Source organism: Meriones unguiculatus, assembly GCF_030254825.1.
Source record: "Meriones unguiculatus strain TT.TT164.6M chromosome Y unlocalized genomic scaffold, Bangor_MerUng_6.1 ChrY_unordered_Scaffold_23, whole genome shotgun sequence".
Taxonomy (NCBI): Eukaryota; Metazoa; Chordata; class Mammalia; order Rodentia; family Muridae; genus Meriones; species Meriones unguiculatus.
In genome coordinates this window covers 786480-810192 of record NW_026843709.1, presented here as the reverse complement: position 1 = coordinate 810192, position 23713 = coordinate 786480, and the positions used below count along the sequence as shown (strand labels likewise).

At 49.4% G+C, this 23713-nt stretch overlaps 1 protein-coding gene across 1 annotated transcript in view; it reads left to right on the top strand.

Moving 5' to 3' along the window:
• LOC110543129 (biotinidase-like) overlaps window positions 1-19297 on the top strand; it is a 38030-nt gene extending 18733 nt beyond the window's left edge. Inside the window, 4 exon segments of the mRNA XM_060376825.1 lie at window positions 6731-6989; window positions 16692-16841; window positions 17844-17963; window positions 17965-19297. Coding sequence (XP_060232808.1) covers window positions 6747-6989; window positions 16692-16841; window positions 17844-17963; window positions 17965-19017 — 1566 coding nt within the window. The 5' untranslated portion in view covers window positions 6731-6746 and the 3' untranslated portion in view covers window positions 19018-19297.
• Window positions 19298-23713: the final 4416 nt, after the last annotated feature.

Genomic DNA, 23713 nt, shown 5'->3' with positions numbered 1-23713 from the left:
GAAGCTACCCACAAAATTACTGATGTAACCAAATCAGACCAGATGAAATGCTCGGTGCCTCTCAGGCACAGGTGCAGATTCTCATTTGTTTCTTCACGGCTCTGTGTTGCTCTGGTTGAGAAGATCTGCTGACTGGATCAATAGGCCAGGGCAATGGGGCTGTCATTTTTATCATGCTCTAACCGAACACCACCAACCTGTCTCAGGATGGTGTGCCCATGTCCACACAGTGCTGTGTCCTATGTCATGTGCCTCCTCCCCCTAATGTAGGAACTGGTAGCATCGGCAGCCATGATTGTCTCTGTCCCTCTCCTCCTGAACCTAGTTATCTCCAGGATGTACCCCTCGCCTCTGAGTAGAAGGGGCCTCTGCGTGTTAACCTGTGGGACTCTTGCTTTGGCTTTTGTTGTTTTGTCTCGGTCACACTTCCTGCCATCGCTTAGGTAGTGTTTCTTATAGACTTCCCTGTGAAGGACTGTCGTTTTGATGCGAGCAACAGGATTCTTTGGCCCCACTCCCTGCTGCCTCCTTCCACGTCTTCTATTTCCCACTCCTGAGGACTGGCAGACAAGAGCACAAGGTGACAGGACCGACTGTCGCAGATGTTTGGCTCTGGCTTCCACACGTCTAGAGTTGTGGTGTCTGTTGTCCACTGGGAGAGGGGGTGCCCAGCACGCAGTAATGGGAAATGTCAGCCCTCAGGTTGTCCATCTGCTGAGTTCATCTTTGCCACAGGATGGCAGGGGACTCGAGCCCCTGTGTTGCAGCCTTCTGGTGATTCAGAGGGTGGTTCCCATGACTTTGATTTTAACTGGCTCAACAGAAAATGGGGTTGAAAGTTCCATACACTCTCCCAAAACAATTCCTTGTTGATGCCTGTTGAGACCCAATTCAAATAATGTTAAGACAAATTCTCAATGTATTTTGAGAATACGTGTCTTAAACTAGGTTATTCTCTTGCCAGGCTGTCTGAATAGAGGGGCTCACACACTATTCCTGGCACCTTAGAGGATTCAGTGATGGTTCTTGGAAGCTGCAGGCATTACAGAAGAGCGAACAACCAGAGGTGTCCCACTGCCCTTCCGGGCCAAGACTGCGGCAGTACAGAGGCTGCCTGTGTGGACTATCCTTGAGGCCATGGCCAGCTTTGGGCTATCTTCCTCCTCACTCCATTTGCCCTCTCGTCCAGGGTGTTTCCTGATTTTCCTGTGGACTCTGATCTGCTCGTGAAAAGTCCGTTATATTTTGTAGAATAGGGTTGGACCATTTTTTGGAGAATTCACAATGTCCTGCTGCCTGTTAAGCTCTTTTTGAATGAGTGAAAACAGCAAAGGTCAGTTATCTAAGGTGTTCCCGGCCTGGCTAAGATGAGCACCAAATCTGCTCTCTGGTTGACCTTGTTTCGCTTCTGTGGCTGCTCTGAGCCACCCTGACCCAAAGTAACGCAGGGCAGGGAGGGGTTTCTCTCGCTTTCAGTTCCGAGTCACAGTGCATTGTGGCTGAGAGGTGGCAGAGGGCCCCCACACCCACAGTCTAGAGCTGAGGGGGGGAGTGCATGGACATTGCCAGCTTGGCTGCTACTGCCTTGCTCCTGGCAGACTACTGGGGGCCTCTGCCTGCACACACACGGCCCCAGGCCAGCCTCACCCAGGTAATCCCTCATTGAGCTCTCTTCCCAGGCAGTGATGATGTGTCCCAGCACTCTGGCCTAGGCCAAACTGTTGGCAGTACACTCTCATCACTGGTTTATATAGATACTTGCCTGTTGCTGGTGGAAATGCTTCGTAATCTGTCCACATTCTACCAGGCCTAAGGGAAAGCACCTGAGAAATAAAGATGATGGTTCTGACTCCTGGCTTAGGAAGACAAGGTCTTAAGGCAATCAGCTGTATCAGGTTTTCTTTTTCATTATGAAGTGGATAGGTGAGATATTAGAAGAGAGAAGGAAGGGGAAAGAGAAGAACAAAACCCTTTGCTACTGCCCGAGTCAAACACCCACTGGTGTTATTCTTGTTTCGTCCACCAGGCGGCAGTCACACCTGAAAAATCAGTCAGCTGAGCATCCCCCACCCTCCACCACATACAATGGTGCACACAAAGACCCCAAGATTTTAATTCAAATGCAATGAGCAAAAAAAGCTAAGGGGTTTAATTACCTGCAGGAAGACACAGGGCCTGCACATGCTGACCCAATGCTGGCTTGCAGAGCTACCCCCTTAGTCCTGAAGGCTCTATTCTATTTAAATTGTGAAGGTATTCCCCATGTGAGAGAAAGACAACGCTCAAGTTAACATGTCACGATTGTTGGATCTCTGTTTTAGGATAAGTCATTCTAGCTAGCGGTGCAGAACTTGGCCCCTGTCCAAGGCACAGTGCAGTTACTTCTGCCTGACATCCTTAAAGGGAAAAAGTGAAGCCACAGTTTACCAGCGCTCCTTGGAGGACTTGATCCCTTGTTTATTGTTCCCTGTGGGCTCAGCCACGAATTCCCCATCGTCACTGGTTGTCACACCATGTTCATTTATACTTGACCTTTTCAGCTGGCTTACAGGCTGTTGTCCAGATTCAGCCATGGCTGTCTCACAGTAGAAAGGCCAAGAATCAGTGAAGTGTTCAGTGCACAGGGCTGGAAGTCTCTGCAGCCCTAACCTGAGGATTCCTGGACTGTTGCTGATTTTCAGTTTACACTGTTCTGAAGAAGCTGGATTTAACACCATCAGCAACAGGATAGACGGACTGGCCAGTTAGAGTGGGGCAAAAGGCAGTACCCGTGTCCATTTCTGTGGGCTGGCACCAGCAGGTGGGGCCCAGACACAGGGTAGATCTTCCTGGCCCAAATGTCCTGTTGAATAAAATCCCTCCAAGGGGTGTCTAGTAGCTTGGGCTTTGGTTGGTTCCAGATGTAGTCAAGTTGACAACCAAGATTAGTCAGCTTCACCCACGAGGAGGACATCTCCTTATGTCATGTTTAATTTCCAGACAGCAGCAGTAAGCAGGTCATAATTCTGCTGAACACTTCTAATGAGGTGGACATCAGTAGAGTGACTAGATACTGCTCTTCTGGCTGTGCTTCTGCTGGCCGCCATGTCCCACCTGCCCCACTGCCACCACTCCTTTCTGCCAGCCTCCCGCGCTCCAGCAGTTGCTCCCTTCTCCTGTCATGCTTTAAATGAGGAGGCATGCCCCTATCTCAGGCCCTCTGCATGGACGCTGCTCTTCCTCCTCCTGACCTCACATGCCTTGTCACACCCACCTCTGGCCAAGCCTTTCTTAGACTCAGTGTCTCCCTTCCTTCCCCACACTGTAAAAGACTGTACCCACCTCGCTGCCGGTTTCTCCTTGCTGCCTGACGTATTGATTGTATTATGTCTGGCCTCCTGTGCATTCAGGGATGAGCTCCAAGAGGCCCTGTTGGCTGGTTGCTGCATTCCAGGCCTGGGCCTGGGCTAGTTAACTAGTGTATGAAGTGAGTGTCTTCCTAGAAGTGGCGTGCCTCAGAGCTGGGCCCTGCCTCAGAGCACAGCATCCCACAGGGGCAGGCATGGTGTCTCTATAGCTATGTAGTAGCCCAGGCCCGGCTACAGTTCAGTCTCCCTCATGTCCTTCAGTGAAAGGACTAGGTTACCACCAGGTTAGGCCAGACACTTACTTCTAGTTGTTTTGTTTAGGGTCAAGGTCCTGACCATCTCCAAAAATGGGTTACTAACTGGGTTTCCAAGAACTTGGCTCCAGAGCCCCTGTCACAGGGATCCATGTATTCCAGTGTACCTGGTCATGAGCTTATGGTCATGAGCCAGCACCTAGAAATTGCCTCATCTGTTCCTATCTAAAAGTGCTGGCCCCTGTAGTCCTTCCTTCTTCCTTCCCTCCCGCCTTCTTTCTGTTCCTTAGTCCTTCCCCTCCCCACCACTCCCTGATACAAGCTGGCCTTGGACTCCCTGTTTAGGTAGGGATAACCGTGAATTTCTGTTTTGGTTTTTAATGTGGTATATGTGGATTTGTGTGTCCAGATATGTGTGTCTTGGTGGCCAAAGGTCAACATCAGGAACCTTCCGCTATTGTTCTCTCCTTTTTTCTTCTGTTTTTGAGGCAGGGCTTCTCACTGGGCCTGGGTTCAGCTGCTAGACTAGCTGACTGGAGCATCCCCAGGACCTGCCTGTCTCCACCCTGCGAAGTGCCCTGTGCATGCGCCACCATGCCCAGCTTTTACGAGAATGCTGGAGATCAGAATTCAGATCTCCTTTACTTGCCAATTCATCTCCCCAGAGCTGAACTAATGATTTCCTGCTTCCACTCCCCAGGTGTTGGAATTACAGCCATGTACCACCAGGCTTGATTTTTGCAGTGCTGGGATCAAAGCCAGGGCTTTGTGTATGCTAGGCAAACACTCCGTCTGCTGAGCCCCGCTCCTGGTCCCCAGGCCTGTCACTTTAAGGCTGAGCTGCTGCGGAGCCCTTCAGTGTCCTTGCTCAGCTTTGCTGGGTTGTTCCTGAGACTGTGTGTGATGCCAAGTGCGGAGGGAAAGCCAGCCTCACGGCATCAGTGCAAATGTCTCCTGCTTCACCATTGTCTGGGAAGGGCAAACTCTTGCAGCTATTTTTATTACAATTACTCAGTCTCTCCCACCTCATTAAGCCTGAATCTTTCAAGCGTGAATACCTGGTTAAGCGTGCAGCCTCTATTTATTGATCTACCTTTGTACACACACACAGACACACACACACACACACACACACACACACACACGAGTGATTGCCATCTAGAGCTGGACACCTGCAAGTAATACAAATTTTACTTTTTGAAAATAGGAATGTGGTATCTTGCTGGTTCTGCAGTTTCCTTGTTTTGCTGGATTACATGTTCTCAGAGTTATATGTTCTGTGTCCCTGGGCTGGGCTAAGGCTCCGTGGCAGGGCTGTAGTCTGGCTCAGTGAGAACCTGGGTTCCAGCCTGCCCCCAGGCACACACAGAGGCCTGTGTGCCCTCATCTGTGGTTCTGATACTGTGAATGCCCCTCCTAGGCCCAGAAGTCCTGACTTGCCATCACCAGGGCCTGCCACCTGTGTCTCTATCTTAGCCTCAGTTTCCACTTTTCAAGAGGCCATGGACTTGGACTTTAAACGTGCTATCACTATGACTGTGACCTCACCCAAGCTATCGCATTATCATCCTTTCAAAATGGAATACAAAGTAGATTTTTGAGTCATCTAAAATCATTCCTTGGTGCCTTTAGAGACAAAGTTCCAATAAGAAAGCTTATCAATTATACTTTTGTTTCCATTCCAAAACTCATGACTGCTCCCTCAAAGGCCTCTTGTTCTTACCACAGAACATTGCTTACAGTGCCCAGATGAATGGCGGCAAACTCTGGTCTCTGTATGGTACATTTATTCCCTGAGAAAACAAGTAGCAGTTTGAGATGGGGTAGGCATGGAAGGGAGAAGGCTTCTCCCGGAGGAGCTTTTGCTGATGAAGGATTCTGACTGAGGATCCCTAGGTCGATTCTGTTGCTGAAATAATTATGGCTTGTTTCTGGAACTTTTAACCAAATAATACACAGAACTGGTAGCCTATGGAGTTTGTTTGGGAACACAGACATAAGTGTCCTGAGTCGAGGTTTGGGCAGATGTTATTTTTGGATGTTATTTTGGATGGGTTGCCATTTTCTTCTAAAAAACAGCAATGGGATTCCTTGGTTTGTCAGTGTTACCTTGGTATTGAACCAGGATTCTTGGCCAATTGTCAGCCCCTGTCTGTCTCCAGTGGGCAGCTGCCTGGCAGTGTATACTGCCAGATCAATTTCCGTGCCAGGAGAGGGCCTTCAGCGGGAGGCCAGGGTGGTTTTCAGAACCGTGTTGATCCTAGCGCTGCAAAAATCAGGCATGGTGGTGTCTAGCTGTAATCGCAGTCAGTGGCACAATTATGGGGAGTAAACGTTTCTGTTTTAAAGGTGGGAGGAGGGGGATGCAGAATTGTGATTCATTTGTGTCTAGTTTCTTATGGTAAGTAGAGTCTACTCACTACAAAACTTACAGTTTTCCAGAAAGCTCCATGCTATCACTGTGAGAAGGATTTCATTTCCAAACCGGTTATGTTTTTAAGCAAGTGATTTGGAGTGGCAGACAGAGCCCAAAGCAGCGGAGAGGCTCACTGAGGTTCAAGGTGAAAGCCGTGCTGGGTTCTGACAGGGAGACTTCTGCGCGGCTGCCTTGTGAGCGACACAGCAGACGCTAGGATTGCAGACTTGGCTTAAAGACTGCAGAATGTCGGCTAGGAAGCCGCCCTGCCTGCGGGAGCCTCCGGGCCATTATGGCTGCCCTAGCGGGCTGCCTGTAACATTGAGGAGGCAAGGTCGGGCAGGGAGCATCAACTACACCGCGCGCAGAATTGTGTCAAAAATTCGGCACAGTGGCTGCAGTGCAGTGTGGGCGCCTGGCTAGCAAGACTGCAGGCTTCCTGCACGCCACGTACAAAAGCCGAGGCAAACACCGACCCTGTTTTGGAAATGTTCTGAGGCCAGTCTATTAACACAGCGAGCCATTTGCAATGCAGTTCTGCGTGTCTGCAGAGCAACACACGGGCTTTTATTGGGGACAGGAAACAAACTCTCTGAGCGGCAGCATCGCTGCAGGCGAGTGTAATTGCCAGGATTAATAAGTCACAGCTGCGAGAGTTCAGTCCTTGGCAACCTTACTTATTCAGCTCCTTTCCCCTTGCCGGTTCGTTCCAGATTTACGGTCTGCAGCATGTCTGGAGCCCGCACTGCGCCTGCTCGCCTCCTCCTCCTCCTCCTCCTCGGCTGTTCTGCGCTTGCGCTGGCCATCGCCTGGGGCTCTCCGGAGCAGCGCGAGGCCGAGTACTACCTGGCTGCTGTGTACAAGCACCGGGCGGTGCTCTGCCCAAATCTCAGCAGCCTACAGGAGGCCCTGGAGCTCATGAAGCAGAACCTCGACGTCTATGAACAGCAAGTGATGGCTGCAGCCCAGAAGGCAAGAGCAGCTTTCTGGTCCTGACCCGGGTTCAGGACGCCTAGAGCCAGCTGCTCTGAGCGAGGAAAAACCCCAGGCTCCCAGGGTCCTCCTGAGAAATGGGGTCAGCTGGCGGCATCTTGTTTCTCACCGCAGCTCCTTAAGTCAGGCCCCGGCCCCGGCCCCCAGAGTCATAAGCGGCAGGGTCTTCCCTGGGGAATGTTCTGCCCAAGTTAGAGAAGCCCTGCCGAGGTCACTGACTCACGTCCCTGTGCCTGGGACTCAGTGGGGAACTGTAAACAAGGGCCGGGGTTTTGGGCTGGTGCTGTAGCCAACTGGTCCAGAGCAGGGGCAGTTTGTTCAGTGGGAATTTTCAAAGTCCGCCCTCCCCCACCCTGGCGTGGGCGATTCTGATATTCGGAGAAACAACAACTTGAGAACCACTGAGCGCAGTGGACGCCATGTTCTGAGAGGCACCCAAATCGCTGCTTCATCCAGATGGGGAGCCCCTGGTCCAGACAGAACAGACCCCAGACCCACACCTTCCTGAGGGCTTCGAGCTTGGCTGTCTCTCCTCTCCTGCCAGCCAGGAAGGGTGGGGTGGGGGAGAGGTCCCCCTGGGACGGAGCCGGAAGTGCTGCTTTCCTCAGAAGCTGTGGGGCTAGGAAGCCTGGAGCCCAGGGAGTCTGGGCCCTCTTCCTGGCGGTGAGGCCACCAAGCACTGCTGTGCAAGGGAGCCAAACTCCTCTGTTGCTTGTGTGGACCTGGCCATGCCGTGGGGCCCCTCAGCTCTCCCACCCTGGCCATGCCGTGGGGCCCCTCAGCTCTCCCACCCCCCCCTCCCGCCCCACCCCCCCTCCCGCCCCACCCCCCCTCCCGCCCCACCCCCCCTCCCGCCCCACCCCCCCTCCCGCCCCACCCCCCCTCCCGCCCCACCCCCCCTCCCGCCCCACCCCCTCTCCCGCCCCACCCCCCCCCGCCCCACCCCCCCCCTCCCGCCCCACCCCACCCCTCGCGCCCCACCCCACCCCTCGCCTCCCGCGCACACACCTCATGGCCTGAAAGGGCATGGCTACTGAAAGGGTTAGACTAACTTTGTAACCTATATGTCTTTTAAAGTCTATAGTTTTTTGAGTTTTAGGTCCAGGTTAAGCTAAAGCCTCTTAGTACCTTTCCAGAGAGTGAAGGAATATGACCCTATCTGTGAGGACAGATATAAAAAAAGGGCAAGCAAGCAATGAATGCTTCACTCAGCAAAAGAATGAACAGACCCTTGTCCTTGAGATAGCGTTTCTTAGCAACAAACCTAGACTTCTTCTGAGTAGCTTTTGACCTCCAGCCAAGAGCCCGCAGCCCTAATCTTTAAGGATGACCTAACCACCCCCACCTTAAAGTGCAGCTGCATCCACACTTGGCAGGACTGGCCAAGCTTGAGCACCTAAGACTAACCAATTATCTTACTTTATAGCTTCCTCATCCAATCCTAAATTGCCAAAACTAAAACTTCAAATTTCCCACAATTTTTCTTTTAAAAACTTAAGGCCTTTGTCCCCCGGTGCCACTCTTTGCTGACCAGCAAGGGTAACCCCGTTGTACAATGGTTAACAAACCTCTTACTTTTGCAACGAGTCTTGGTCTGGGGGAGTTTCTGGGAAGGGCGCGATTGAACTCCTGAGCTGTGAGACCCCAGGTCTTACATTTTTGGTGCGTTGGCCGGGAAAGGGCGTGCCCCTTCCCCAACCCTCATCAGACTGAACTCGGAGGTCGAGCTCAGAACAGGTTAGTCTGTTTCTGTCTTACCAATCTGTTTCTTGTCAGAGATGGCTGCCATGAGGCAGCCTCTCAATTAGATTTCTGTGGTACCAATCTGTTTCAGTTTAGGCGCCTATCTGGACCTTTTTGGTCATCTGATCAGTCATTGCGATTGACAGACGTGTCAGAATATCGCTTGACTGGGAACTGGGGACGCCCACTTTCCATTTGGGAGGTTGGATCTGAGACGGTCCTCCCTCCTCCCATCTGATTTTCGTAGAGAAGGACCGCCACCAGGCAGCCGTTCTATCAGAGCACTGTGGTACCACTCACAAGGGTGTCCTTGTTTGATTACTTGCCTGATTCTTTGTGTTTCTGTTGTTGTTGCCTCTCTGACTCTTTTGACAGGGAGATGGTCTAGCTTGAGAGCATCTGTAGAAGGGGTTCGAGTCCCCTGAGTGGTTTGAGGCCACTTGCCTGGAACGGTTTCATTAAGGCAGACAGACATGTCATTAATGCCAAGTCCATGGGACATCCTGTAGGACACTCAGCTTGCCCCTTTCTGTGAACAGGGAGGAGCAGAGAGATTCTGCTCCCCCAGCAATTTAAATCCTGTGTTTCTCATGTATGTATGTATTTTTCTGTGTCTGTTTCTTTGTAGACTTGGACTGATAAAAATTCAGACAGAGGATAGTTAAAATTAAAACTAGTTCTCGGCCCAGGAGTGCACATGGCTGCATGGCAGGACACCAAGCAGTGTGCTCTCCCTCCCGAGGGAGCCAAGGAGGGAATGCTTTCGGGTGGCTGGGGAGACGTGTGGAGCTGGGGCTGGAGCTTGGGCAGGCAGTGCTCAGGCACTTGAGCGTCTGTGGAATGACAATGCACACCCAGCAGGACATGGGCTTGATGCGCTATCCCCTTGTTGCGATGGACAGCCAAAGAGCACGGGGGAGGGGAGAGGCCCAGCCAGGAAGCAGGTTCAGGACCTGCGGGGGAGGTAAGCTACAGTAGAGCTCACAAGGGAGCCAAGGGAGCAGGCAAGGCTCATGGGCTTGCTGGGTGGAAGTCCTTAGACATGGCTAGGCAGGGATTGGCACCTTAGCTGCTCCATGATAGGAGCTGCTCTGGCTGCCAAGAGTGAGGAAAAACTCCTCCCCCTTGCCTTCATGCCAGCTTAGCAGGGAAGTGAGCAGCAAGAGCTCACCACGTCCTCTTGCTCCTCTCTTCCCTCCTCCCACCTAGGGGGCTTGCAACTTACAGATCAAACAGTAATTTAAAAAAAAAAAAAACTGCACTTGCTGTAATGTTTAGAATTACAGCTGAGTCTGTCTGTTTAAATGTATGGCCATTATACGATTGTTTTCAACTGGTCTTAAATGGTTGATATGATAAAAAAAAAATAATTGGGTATGTTTTAAGGTTAAATTCAAATTCTTGTTTTAAACACGTATATGTGCCTATGTGTTTGTAGGGTCTATAAATGCATATGTTTAAATAACAACAATATAAATTGCCACATGGTGTGGCTCAGAAAAAAAACAAAGGTTGCAAAATCTCTGAGTCAAAATGATTTTATTTCCTTTTAGGATAAAAAGAAAGTCTTATTCTAAGTTGATATTGGTTCTGAAGATTGGGTTGTTTTCACTGATAAATTTTGGTCTTAAAATCTGGTTTCGACTTTTAAAATTACGGTTATGCTTTGTAAATTCACTCCTAAAAAATACTTTGCTTTGATATTGCAGAGACGAGTTTTAAAAATTGTTTAGATGTTTAAGAGGATAAAACATCTACAGTTTATCAGATTTTTTAAGCAATAACCCTTGGACAGTGTAACAAAAAAAAAAATTAATGAGAGTTTTCCTGTTGTCAAAAAAAAAAAGAGTGAGCAAGAGATATTAAAAAAATAGCTTGTCTAAAGCAAAAATGTCGGTTAAGCCAGAAAAAGAAAGCTAGGAACCTGAAGGTATATAGGATGTTGCAGAAGGTTAGTGGATGTATTATATAAAGCCTGAGAGTTAATATGATTTAAAAAAAAAAAAAAAACAACTGTATTTAAATATGTTATAATTCATTTAAAAGGCTGGTGATTCTTCATTGCAAAATGTTTTTTTATGCTCTTTTAAGGGGAAAAAATTTCTGGCTGATAGGTTTGGTATGGCTAAAATAATTCATACAGTTTAAAAGTGTTCTGTACTGTTCTGTTATGCAGTTGGTTCTAAAACTTATTTGATCACTATGTTAAAACTTTTTTGGTTGTGGGGGATTATGGATGCTCCACAGTGTTTGCTGTATCATCAACAGCACCAATGGCTATTTTTGGTATTGTCAGTCACAGCCTGTGCTAACACATGGCTAGCTGCCATGATGGTTCAGGGATAGAGAGCACGTGAAGGTGTAGTTTTGCTGCCATATTTGTTTAGGACTTCCAGCTGAGTTCAGTTACACATGGCCAGCCGCCATGCTGGTCCAGAGATAAAGAGGGTGGAGACATGAGTTTACCACCATTTTGTTTAGGTCTCTCAGTTATGTTCAGTCCTCTGATTAGTGTTAAGTGCAAAGCTTTTTACTGTTCAATTTTAATACAAAGTGGTAGGATCAGCAAGATTTGCTAGCCCCTCTATAAACTGTATCTGATTAAAATGTTTGCTTTAATTTTAGTTCAGAAAGAGCAGACTTAAAGCTATGCTAATGACTGCAGTTGGTTAAGATGTTGAGCTCTACCTAGTGTCTTTGTATAGGGTTTTTATTTTTTTAAGGTTAAGCCTAGGATGGGTAACTATAAAGTTTGCCTATTTGTCTTAAAATATATAGTTCTAAAACATGCATCTCAAAAATATGCTAAAACTAGATTAAATAGCATTCTGTTTTATAGGACACAGTTTAAAACAGATGATAAAAACAAAAAGTAACTCAGATATGCTGGCCCTCAAGCTTATCAGAGATCTGATGAATATGACATTTTAACATATGTAAGTTTATTGTGACAAAAAGTCCCAAAATCCTGGCAGTAGCTCCCCAAGGTCTCCGAGAAGATTTGGACAACGACAGATGACTGCAACTCTAGATTCTGGTATGCTAACCACTGGGCAATACTGCCCCAACTGGCCCACTGCTAGGGCCCAGCCTAAACTGTGGACAAAGCCGGGAACACCTGAAGAGCCATTGTCTCACATTGTGAGAGGCAAGGTGAGGTCAATCTCTCCTGTTCCTCTTTCCACAACAGCAGTTTCTCATCCTCTATGCCTGATGGCTGGACTGCCTCTGCTCAGAAAGCCAGGAGACCACATGAGCCAGGGACACTGCCTAGGTAATGGACTAACTAGTCATCTCTGTCATTTTGATTGGTACATTTACTTAGCTCATAATTTATCCTTCTCAGGTCTCTGATCACATTGACACCTAGGCTAAAAGGCTAGGCTTAGTTAACAGTAACTTGGCAGTTAAAGAGCAGACAGTTAGGTTCACTATCAGCTCATTGGACAGTTCATTAGTTAGTTAAAACTACTGGGTACTATATCTTTTGTATAAAAAAAAAAAAAAAACAGGTTTGCCCTGCTCACAGGCTTTACATCAGTTGCCAATGTCTTATATTAATAGTTAAATAAAAAAAATATAAGGTTTATATAGGGTCTGAGGATATAAGAGTTCAGGTTATGAAAATCTAAAAAATGTTGGTCTACATACTGATCAAAGTGTCAATTTAATGGATGTCAGGTTAACACTTAAGTAAAAAAAAAAAAAAAGTACAAGCAGTTTCTCACGCAGGCAATTTTACTTAGCCAAAATATAGGAGGGTTTACTCAAGGTTGCACAGAGCCTGCTGTCTGGTTACTATGGTTGCACGGAGTTGCTCAGGGTCAGAGCAGTCCATTGTAAGACCACCAAGGTCAGTCTGTGAGAGACTGGACTTTAAAAAATAGCCATGAAGCTGAGTTCCGCTGCTCAGATGCTGTTAACTCCAAAAAGGCTGCCACATGGACACACTTAAGTTATTTGTAAAAGATATAAAACAAACAGCTGACTGGTACCACTTCTGTTAGATATAGTTTATCTGTTACTCTCAAAATGTTGCTGTATTAGATTTGCTGATATGTTACTTTTCTGAGTTTCCTTTTGCGTACCAAAAATTTATATGAGTTTATAAAAATCAAAAGGTCATAAGACCTAGATCTGGCATAGCTCAATGGATCCCAGAAGAGTTTTTCCCTGGTGTTGGGATTCCTCACTTTTTCCATTTAACAGACAAATCTTAACTTCTGTCTCTAGTATAAATTTGTCTCAGCAGATTTTCACCTGGTTGACTCTGGGCTGCAAACTAAAATCTGGACTTGTTGAAAGCTGACATGACTGCTCCCTGTCTCTTCAATTGGATCAACTAACCAGAGACTGTTAAGGACTGCCTCATTGACCAGCCTTTGACTGGCTCCTAGTAATCTTTACCCATGTACTCTTCCCAACTTTTGACCAGCATTTTAGCCTCTTTTAAACTGAGATTTCAACGATCCATAATCAACATAAAGAAATTCCAGAAGATGGATCATCGGCCCATTGTCCCATTCTACAGGCTGAAATGTTGAGTCAAAAGAAAAAAAAAAAGACAATTTTTTTCTTAAAATAAAATTCTCACTCTGCAGCTGCTTCATGATTGAAGCAATTACAATGAGAAGGGGGAAATGAAAGGGTTAGGCTAACTTTGTAACCTATATGTCTTCTAAAGCCTATAGTTTTGAGTTTTAGGTCCAGGTTAAGCTAAAGCCTCTTAGTACCTTTCCAGAGAGTGAAGGAATATGACCCTATCTGTGAGGACAGATATAAAAAAAGGGCAAGCAAGCAATGACCTTCACTCAGCAAAAGAATGACCAGACCCTTGTCCTTGAGATAGCGTTTCTTAGCAACAAACCTAGACTTCTTCTGAGTAGCTTTTGACCTCCAGCCAAGAGCCCGCAGCCCTAATCTTCAAGGATGAGCTAACCACCCCCACCTTAAAGTGCAGCAGCATCCACACTTGGCAGGACTGGCCAAGCTTGAGCACCTAAGACTAACCAATTATCTTACTTTATAGCTTCCTCATCCAATCCTAAATTGCCAAAACTAAAACTTCAAATTTCCCGCAATTTTTCTCTTAAAAACCTAAAGGCCTTTGTCCCCCGGTGCCTCTCTTTCCTGACCAGCAGGGGTGACCCCGTTGTACAATGGTTAATAAACCTCTTACTTTTGCAACGAGTCTTGGTCTGGGGAGTTTCTGGGAAGGGCGCGATTAAACTCCTGAGCTGTGAGACCCCAGGTCTTACAGCTACCAATTCCTGGTGCATTTTAAAATCCTGGGTTAGTTATCGTCCAACACTCCTGATGGACAGGAAGCCTCTCCTGTCCTGTCCCAACCTGGCTACACACACACACACACACACACACACACACACACACCGTGAGCTCAGAACACACCGCTTCCCAGGTTCAGGGCAACTGTGGGAAGGCTTTCACCGTAGTTCTGACCTTCCATGTTGTGCACAGTCGGGGACAGTGTTGTCTGCCAGTTTCCCCAGGAGAAGATGCAGCGTCTAGTCCTTTTCAGGGGCTCCCTCTTTGCTTAGAAGTGCGGACCCCAAATCCAGATGTTGTTCCCAGTACACTTCTGGCAATGACATCCCGCTGCATTTCCAGTTGTGTAAAGGGACACCGCTCCTTTACCCACAGAGCCCTGTGCAGTCGGCAAGCCTTCCCACCTGAGCTGCCCCCATCCACCCGATGGGCTATCCAGGGCTCTCTCCTGGCACCCATAGCATCCATGCATTGGATACTCATCCCATCTGTGTCGCTGCTGAGGTCGGTGGAAAACAGAGCCCAGCCGCACCTTCAGGCTGCCGCCCAGCCTGACCCGGTCAAGGGCAGGCCCCGGTGGAGGTGTCTGATGGCACAGCGCCACCTCCCACCTGCAGCCTCGCCTCATTGGGCTTCTCCATCTGTCCGCCAACTACCCCGCCCCCTCCCTGGAGCTCGCCCGCGGCTCCGTGAGTCATGCCAGCTGCTCGGGGTTGATTTTGAGCTGTCTGTGCCTCGACCCCTCCGATGTGTTCACGGGCATCAGTTTTCCATCACGTCAGCTGAGAGCAGGAGCTCGGCAGGAGCTCGTCACAGGCCGAGCGCAGCACTGCTCCCAGGCCCAGGGGAAAGATGGCCTTCCCCGTGCAGGCCTAGGGCTGGGACCTTCGTTCCTCAAAAGCTCTTGACCTCCTTAGGCCCATCAGAGCACTGCTCACATGATGTAGTCAGTGTAGACACAGCTGAAATGGGGAACTCCGTAAGATAGCCTTCAAGGTTTGTTTGTTTTTTTTTTTTTTTTTTCTGAATAGAGGAAAACCTCTCTCTACATATTTTTCAAAAAGTTGAAAGTGTGACTCATGCGAATACAGAATGAACAGTTTCTATTTAAGTCATTCTTAGATAATGGTGGGAATCGGAGGGGTGGGAATGTTGCCACTCAGCCCAGCGCTGGCCAGGGACCGGGCTGCTGCTAGTCAGAGAACTGGCTACCGTCCCACGGGGCACAGATGTAGTCTTTAGCATGAGGACTTCTGTTTCGTTCTGAAACGGGCTCTGGGCCGTTGGCAAGGCTCTGAGTTCAGGCTCCTCCACCTCCACCTCCCGGGGCTGACCCAAAGAGCAGAGCCCATCAGTGGCACACTGCACACAGATCACCTGACTGAAGCCAGCCTGCTAGTCTGGAGGGGCGCGAGGTCTCCATCTAAACTGGTTTCTGGGTTTGTGATGAGTTGTTTGCACAATCACTTCCGAGTGTACATTCCCATTGTACACTCACGAACGTCATTGTCACTCTGCCCTGGGGAGCCATGCTGGTTTGCCCATATAGAAACACTGCTCTTTAACCCAGTGTTCTCCCATGCGAAATCCACTCTATCCTCAGGAAATGACCAGGGAATCACCTAAAGGCCCGTGCAACAGCCAGGGGAACGACCACACCCTGCAGACAGCTGCTGCACCTTTTTGTGTATTTATCTTTATCACAGAGGTTGGATTCAGATGCTCAGGAGGAGCAATAGTGCTGTCTTACATAGGGGGCAGCCGTTATAGGCGGAATTTCTCAGTGTTCTCGTTGAGAAAGTCACATGCATGGAGAAAGGGACCTTGTATTAGAGGATGTAAGTGTGTGTGAGAGAGAGAAAGAGAGAGAGAGAGAAGAGAGAGAGAGAGAGAGAGAGAGAGAGAGAGAGAGAGAGAGAGAGAGAGAGAACAGAACTGGAGAGCCCCGGGAGAATGAGATGCTAAGGGAGAGCTGAGGGCTGTCTGGTCTGTTTCTCCCTAAGTTGCTGTAGGTGCCACGGGGAGCCCAGGGTGGGGAGAGGCCCGTGGAGCGGCTGGAGCCCCTGAAGGGCGTCTCTAAGTTCCCTGGTGGGGGCTTTGTGTACAGCGCACTTGCCACTCACCCCTGGCTCCCAGAGCCCCAACTGTGACGACTCGGCGGGATCAACTTTTACACAAATACCGCAGCAGGGCTCCCCCACTTTCCAGTCAGCCGCTCTGTGGACGGATCCCCACGCCAGGGTCTTTGCAGAAGTTCCCCGATTGACTTAGATGTGGGTGGGTGGCTGGAAGCCGCTGGACAGAAGACGTCCCACCCGTGAACAGGACCGGTATTCTAAGCGCCTCACAAGTGGCCCAGTGCTGACTGTACAGCGAGAGTGCAGCCGAGCCTTCAGCAGAGCTGCTCACTGCTCCCTCTATCCCGGCATGCTCATGGTCCATCCCAGAGGACACAGAGACTGAGGTCGCTGACCTGGGCTGGGTGCTCGTCTGAGGACGGAGAGCGAGCCTTTCTTCTGAGCTGAGAGTCAGCCATCATCTTTAAGCCGAGCCAGTGAGCTGGCTCCTGTTTGGCAACAAAGGACTGGTCCTCCCTTCCCCCATGGCGCTCCCCTCCCCTCACGGTATTCTCCTCTGTCTTTCTGCTTGCAGGGTACACAGATTATAGTGTTCCCAGAAGATGGCATCCATGGATTCAACTTCACAAGAACATCCATTTACCCGTTCTTGGACTTCATGCCATCTCCCAAGCTGGTCAGGTGGAACCCGAGTTTGGAGCCATTTCGGTTCAATGACACAGAGGTGGGTGAGGAGCGCAGCAGGCTGAGCAGGACCAGGTCCATGGCCAAAAGCCACGGCATGCTGCCTGAGGATCCAAACCGCCACACCTGAACTTCCCAGGCCTCTTGCTGATGTGCTTAGTCTTTTCAATGGTGAATTACACAAGAGTCACATGAATTGAAACATTTTAACAAGTCAAGTTTTAAAAAGAGAAAAGAACAAGCGACTCTAAAAGCTCATCTCCATCTCTGTCTGCCCCTCCACTCTAGAGGCTTCCGGCAACAATTGCTATGCCTCCTTTTCTTCTCCTTCCACCAGCATACTGCCTAGGAAGAGATGTGCTCCCTTCTTTCTATCTCTTACTATTTTAAGCACGGTTTCAGTGAATAGCCTGTGGATACATTTTTATAAACATCTTCAAGTTCTCCTATAAAACTCCTGGAGAATTTTCTCAAGGCCACACATACACACACACTATATTTATACATATAATTTCTAAATACCAAATTTAGAAATTAAAAGCTGATTCTCTCACTTTGCGTCTCCAGTACTAGCGTAGAGCCTGTTTCCTGCCCCTGGGTCAACACAAGATGGAATGCTCCCTTGAGGGCTTGCTATTTTTTTTTTAAGATTTATTTATTTATTATCTATACAGCATTCAGCTTGCACACAGATCTCACTATAGATGGTTATGAGCCACCATGTGATTGCTGGGAATTGAACTCGGGACCTTTAGGAAGAACAGTGAGTGTTCTTAACCTCTGAGCCATCTCTCCAGCCTCCAAGCTCTTGCTGTTCTAACAAAGGTGAAAAGTATGTCACTTTAATTTGCGTTTTCATCACTGCTGAGCCTAAGCGTTGTTCCAGGTGCTTCTTATATCTGTCCTGTGAGTCCCCTGTTTATGCCCTTCGCGTGTTCTGTGAAGCTGGTATATTAAAGACACAATACAGGAATGTTCCTATTAAAACCCTGAGCCAAAAGGCAGGATTTAAAATCGCTTATTTTATTTGTTACCCACCCAGGTCCTCCAGCGCCTGAGCTGTATGGCCATCAGGGGAGACATGTTCCTGGTGGCCAACCTTGGAACCAAGCAGCCTTGCTTTACCAGTGACCCGGCATACCCACACGATGGGAGATACCAGAGATAACACAAACATAGTCTTCAGTAACAACAGAACCCTTGTTGGCCGCTACCTTAAGCACAACCTGTACTTTGAGGCAGCCTTTGATACCCCTGCTGACATGGACCTCGTCACCTTTGACACCCCGTTTGCTGGCAAGTTCGGCGTGTTCATCTGCTTTGACATTCTGTTCTTTGACCCGGCGGTCCGACTCCTCAGAGACTCTGAGGTGAAGCACATTGTATACCCCACAGCCTGGATGAACCAGCTGCCTCTTCTGGCAGCCATCGAAATCCAGAAAGCATTCACCACTGCCTTCGGTGTCAGCGTCCTGGCAGCTAACATTCACCACCCGACTCTGGGGATGACTGACAGTGGCATACACACCCCCCTGAAGTCCTTCTGGTACCATGACATGGACATCCCCAAAGGCCACCTTATAACTGCCCAGGTAGCCACAAACCCACCGGGCCTCGTTGGGAATACAACTAGTGAAATGGACCCATCCCACCAGAAGTTCTTAAAAGTCCTGTCGGTGGGACTGGACCCGTACTGTGAGAAGGATGCCCAGGAAGTGCACTGTGAGGAGGCTGCCCTGTGGACCGTGAACGCACCGCCCACCTTCCACTCGGAGATGATGTATGATAATTTCACCCTGGTGCCCGTCTGGGGAAAGGAAGGCTATCTGCGGGTGTGCTCTGGCAGCCTCTGCTGTCACTTCCTGTACGAGAGGCCCACGCTGTCCAAAGAGCTGTACACCCTGGCTGTCTTCGACAGACCCCACACCATGCACAGCACCTACTACATCCAAGTCTGTGCCCTGGTCAAGTGTGGGGGCCTTGGCTTTGACACTTGTGGGCAGGAGATCACAGACGCCCAACGCTTATTCGACTTTCACCTGTGGGGGAACTTCAGCACCTCCTATATCTTCCCTTTGTTTCTCACTTCCGGGATGACTCTGGACAGCCCTGACCAGCTCAGGTGGGAGAGTGATCACTATTTCTTGAGGAAGAGTGGACTGTCCTCTGGCCTGGTGACAGCAGCTCTCTATGGGCGGTTATATGAGAGGAACTAGGACAATTGTGTGGCCAGTGGGCTGGGCTCCGCCAGTTTCCTCCTCACAGACCACAGATCCTGAGTGCTGGGACCATCTCTGCCCAGACGGTGAAAAGGCATGTCTGAAGCATTTGATCCCACCCTGGGAACTGTAAGAAGGTGGGAGAGGCAGCTCCTTTTTCCTCTCTACATAAAGACTGAGACATTTTCTGCTATTTTCTATTCACATTATCCTTTTTCAAGCCACACCTTCCCACTACACAATTGGTTTTAAATGCTAAGCCAAAAAAATAAACATCAGTTGCTATTTTCTCAATCCACAGAGTACTGAATGTTGTTGCTGTTTTCCCGCTGTTGATGGAGTGAGACCTGTCAGTGTTCCCCAAGCCTCAGACATTTTCTGTGGCACACGGCAGCCTCCCAGAGCAACAGTTGTCTGAAGGGCTGCTCTGGTGACTGGCCCTGCTCTGCTCAACGAGAGCTCTGTCCAGATGAGGTGGCAATGCCAGAGCCACCCGCAGAGTCAGGAATGTACCCTAGACACAGCACTTCAAAATAGAAGACGGGCTTTTCTCACATCTGCCTTGCTGTCAGGAGATTCATGTGTGGGCAGCCTCAGAATAACTGGAAGAGGGTGATGCTGGGGAGATGGGTGAGGGTTGGAAAATGTTGAGCAAGGCGAGGCTAGGAAGACGTGAGTAATGTCCAAGGCATCTCGGCCAGGGATTCCAGAATAACAAATCGGTATAGCTTTGCCCAACTGTGTGAGGTACAGTGACCCTGGTCTAGTTAAATTTGCACCCCGTAGGGCTCCCCTGTGCAGAGAGGCCAGGTGCCCTCTACAGTGAGGCTGTGGGAGCTGCCTCGTCAGCCTGCTGCAGTCACACACTTCCGCTTAGCCCAGCAGCAGGAGGAGTTTGCCCACAGAAGCACAGAACACGGGCTGCACACTAGAAACTGAGGAACATGCTCAGTACAGTACACATCTTGAGCACACACACACACACACACACACACACACACTTTAAAGGCAGCAGGTTTAAGCCTTTTGGTGTTGTTTCATCCCAGGACAAGCACAGACCCAAAGGGAAAGGCCCCTAGTGGCCCCAGCCCCAGCTGACTCACTGTTTGCAAAGGCTTAGGGTGAGTCAAGTCTTGAGGAAATGAGCAACCCAGGATCCCTCAGGAAGTCCTGGGATTCCCGTGCCCTGGAGAGTCCCTTGGGATGCTGCAGGACCTCTCCCACCAAATGACAGTGCCTGCCTGCCCTCCCAGCGCAGACCTTGCCCAGAGGTGGGGCCTGGCGGGCTGGATGTCGCTGCAGGTGTGGCTGTCCACAGTCAGTGCTGTTTTCCTGGCTCCAAACCTAGAGACAGAAAGCCTCTTGAACATGCATTTCACAGCTTCGTGCCATGATGACCCAAACCAGCACGATGAGCAGGTACAGAAAGGCTCGTCCTGAATGCAGGCCACCACATCCACTCCTCCTGGGAAGTGGCAATCCTGGGCACCTGTCAGGTCGGCATTTGTCCCTACTGACTGGCACCCAGACCTCCAGCGACAATTCCAAATGAGTTGCTTCTCCAGACAGAAGGGCTACGACAAATGATGGTGACAGAACAAAAGGACTCTTACACTGAAAGAACTTGCCAGATGGCAGAACAAAGGGAAGGATGGGAAAATGAATGAAACCAACACTTCAGGAGGAAAGTATGCTCATGACTAACGATTGTGCTATGCTTTGTTAACTATGATCCTGAAGTTCAGGAAGCAAATGGCATTTCTGACCACAGTTCAGAGGCAGGAAGCCAAGTGTATTTTTGGTGGCAGCAGACTTGGGGGACGTGACTTAGTCTGTGTGGGCTCTTCGGTAGGTGCAGCTGTGCCTGGCTATGGGTTTTCTCACAAAGGAAGTTAAGGCACAGTGAGATATGTTCACAATGAGCTTAACATCTGTACCCCAAAGAAGGAAAAAAAAAACACCCCAACAATCTTCCTGTAGACTGGCCCAGTTCCAGTCTACCGCCACAGGGGCAGACGTGCCCAATGCTGCCACCGAAGAAAACCCACCTATGGGCTCCTTCATGTGTGAAACAGCGTGGACTGTGTTAGTTCATGGTGGCTGTGTAAAAAAACGGCCACAACCTTAGTAACTTTCCAATAAATGCCAAATGGATTTTACGGTTCTGGTAAGAAGTCTTAACTCAGCTGCCGAAGTATTAGCAAAGACCAGGACTTTGCTGGGGGAATCAGGAAGCCACCCCTTGGCTGAAGTGCACTGGCCCAGGGCAGGCAGAAGGCTGTGTGCGTGAGTGTGTGTGTGTGTGCGTGCGTGCGTGTGCGTGTGGTGGCAGCAGTGAGCCCCCATTCCCACTGAAGTTTAGAACTGCCTAAATGACTCAGGACAAGCCTTTTCAGTATCCAGCATTCAGGGTCTATATATGGCAGGATAAAGTCCCAGCTGTTAAAAATGTACACAAGCCTCAGCGGCATGTACCTGTAATCCTAACACTCAGGAGGCTGAGACAGGAGGATCGAAAGACTGAGGCCTGCCTGGGCCTTGAGATCTTGTCTCAAAAAACACACAAACATAAACCTACAAAAATGTGTCTAAGCAGTGCTGGGGGCAGTGTGGCACATCCCAGGAGGACAGCTGCTGGGCCGGAGGTCAGGCCTGTGCACTGCCTTCAGGCTTTTCCTCAACGCCAGCGTAAGCTGCCTAATCCCGCATGACAAACTGTCCCAAGCAGGTCTCAGCTCATTCTTTATCCCAAGGACCCCTATCTACTGCCCTGGAGTCCTTGTCAGGTCTCACTAAGCTACACGCAAAGGCTCTACTTTCCTCACAGCTGAGACAGTGCGCATGTTCGTCCGCACTGTAAGTGTCTCATCGGATCTGTATGGCTGGCGAAGCCCAGGGTCGTAAAGTACCCTGAGTGATGGCTGAAAGATGATGTTTTAAGCAGTGTGCTTTGAAGATCAGCTGCAATGGGAAGGCTCTGATTCTTGAAGATTGTTGCTGCAGCAACAGATAGTTTGCAACTCAGAACATAACAGTAAAAATAAAAAATAAAAATAGAGTCCATGTAAGTTAGGGCTGTTACAGACTGGTATGGAGTCACATTACAAGAGATCATTTTCTTAGAGACAGCTCATTACCTTGGTTCAGGTAACTGTCAGGTTTACACACACCACACACACACACACACACACACTGCTGAAGAGGCAGGGCAGTGGGCCCCCCCGCTTTTAATTCCCCACACTTGGGTGGCCGAGGCAGGCAGATCTCTGAGTTCCAGGCCACCCTGGTCTACACGGCAAGTTCCAGGCCAGCCAGGGCTACGTATATGATGAGACCCTGTCTCAAACAGAACAAACACACTTACAAACAGTGTGCTTAGACAGTGATGGGAGCATAGTGCAACATTCCCAGAACAACAGGGAACAACAGAACAGAAACAGAACAACAGAATCAACCAAAAATTGGTGACGGTTAGTACATTTCCACAGAGTATATTTCCACAAACGTCTAAGCCACCGTTTCCAGTCCCCTCTATTCTTCTGAAACTTGGCCAGTCCTGATCAGGGCAGTGTCTGCTCCTTGCTTTAGCTCTGGAAAGGACTCTAGCACAGCGACACCACTTCTGTCTCTCGAGGCTTCCTCTTGGGAACCCAAAAAGCCACTCTGAGAAAATGCAGGCCATATGTGCAGGCTCACAGGCTCACAGGCTCTGAGGCTGGAATGGGGGCCCCAGCCTCAGCCCTGGTCAGCTTGTAGCCTCAGCAAACACTGCTGCCCCTGAGAAACAGAGTCCATAGCTACAGAGAGCCAAGCTAAAGCTGAGAGGCAAGCCATCTCCACTTTGCCAGGCCTAAGCTGCACACCTGTCAGCCAAAATAAGTGACTATTATTTGGAGCCTTGTTCTGGGATGGCTTGTTCTTCAGTAGGAGCTTTCACTGGTGAACCACAAGGTTTGGGCTGCTTTAAAAAAGACTGTTTGGGACAGTCTTTAAAAAATGATAAGTATAAAAGGCCAGTGAGGACACATTAGCAGCTACCGTCTGTGTGCCCTGTGGGCTGTGGGGAATCGTGGGTCTCTGTGTGCCTCGTGGGCTGTGGAAGATTGTGGGTCTCTGCCTAAGGGTGGTGTGTTAAGCTGGGGAATGACATGGCCATTTGAAGTGATTCCCCTGGTGGACTGCTGAGTTCCAGAAGCTCTGTCTCCTTCTAAGTCATGCACACCTCAGGAGCAGCTAGTGGGATTGCCAAGGCAAAGTAACAGTAAAACAGTCCTTCTAGGAAATGGAACAACTGCTAGAACTTCGAATAAAGAACAATTTAAGGGGGCAGAGAGGGAAGGGGTGAAGGGAGGGAGGAAGGGAGGAAGGGAAGGAGGAAAGAAGAGAAGAAGAGAAGAAGGGAGAGAGAGAGAATTTGAGTTCCTCGGAGTTACTCATTCTAACTTTAATAGTCTCTATTTGCAGTCCTTTGCCTGGCTGGCTTTGAACTCCAATTCTGCTTTCACCTCTCCAGTGCTGGGATTGCAAGCTTGCTCCAGTGTTGGGTCGCAGATCCTGTAGCTGTCCTTGCTCCACCCCCTTTCCAGCTTGTAGCAGCAAGGTGGGTGTGCGGTCCTGGAGAGTGTCGGCCTCTGTCCTCCTCAGATGTAGAGCAGCCTGGGCAGGAGGATGTGGGAGTCACGAGCCTCCTTTG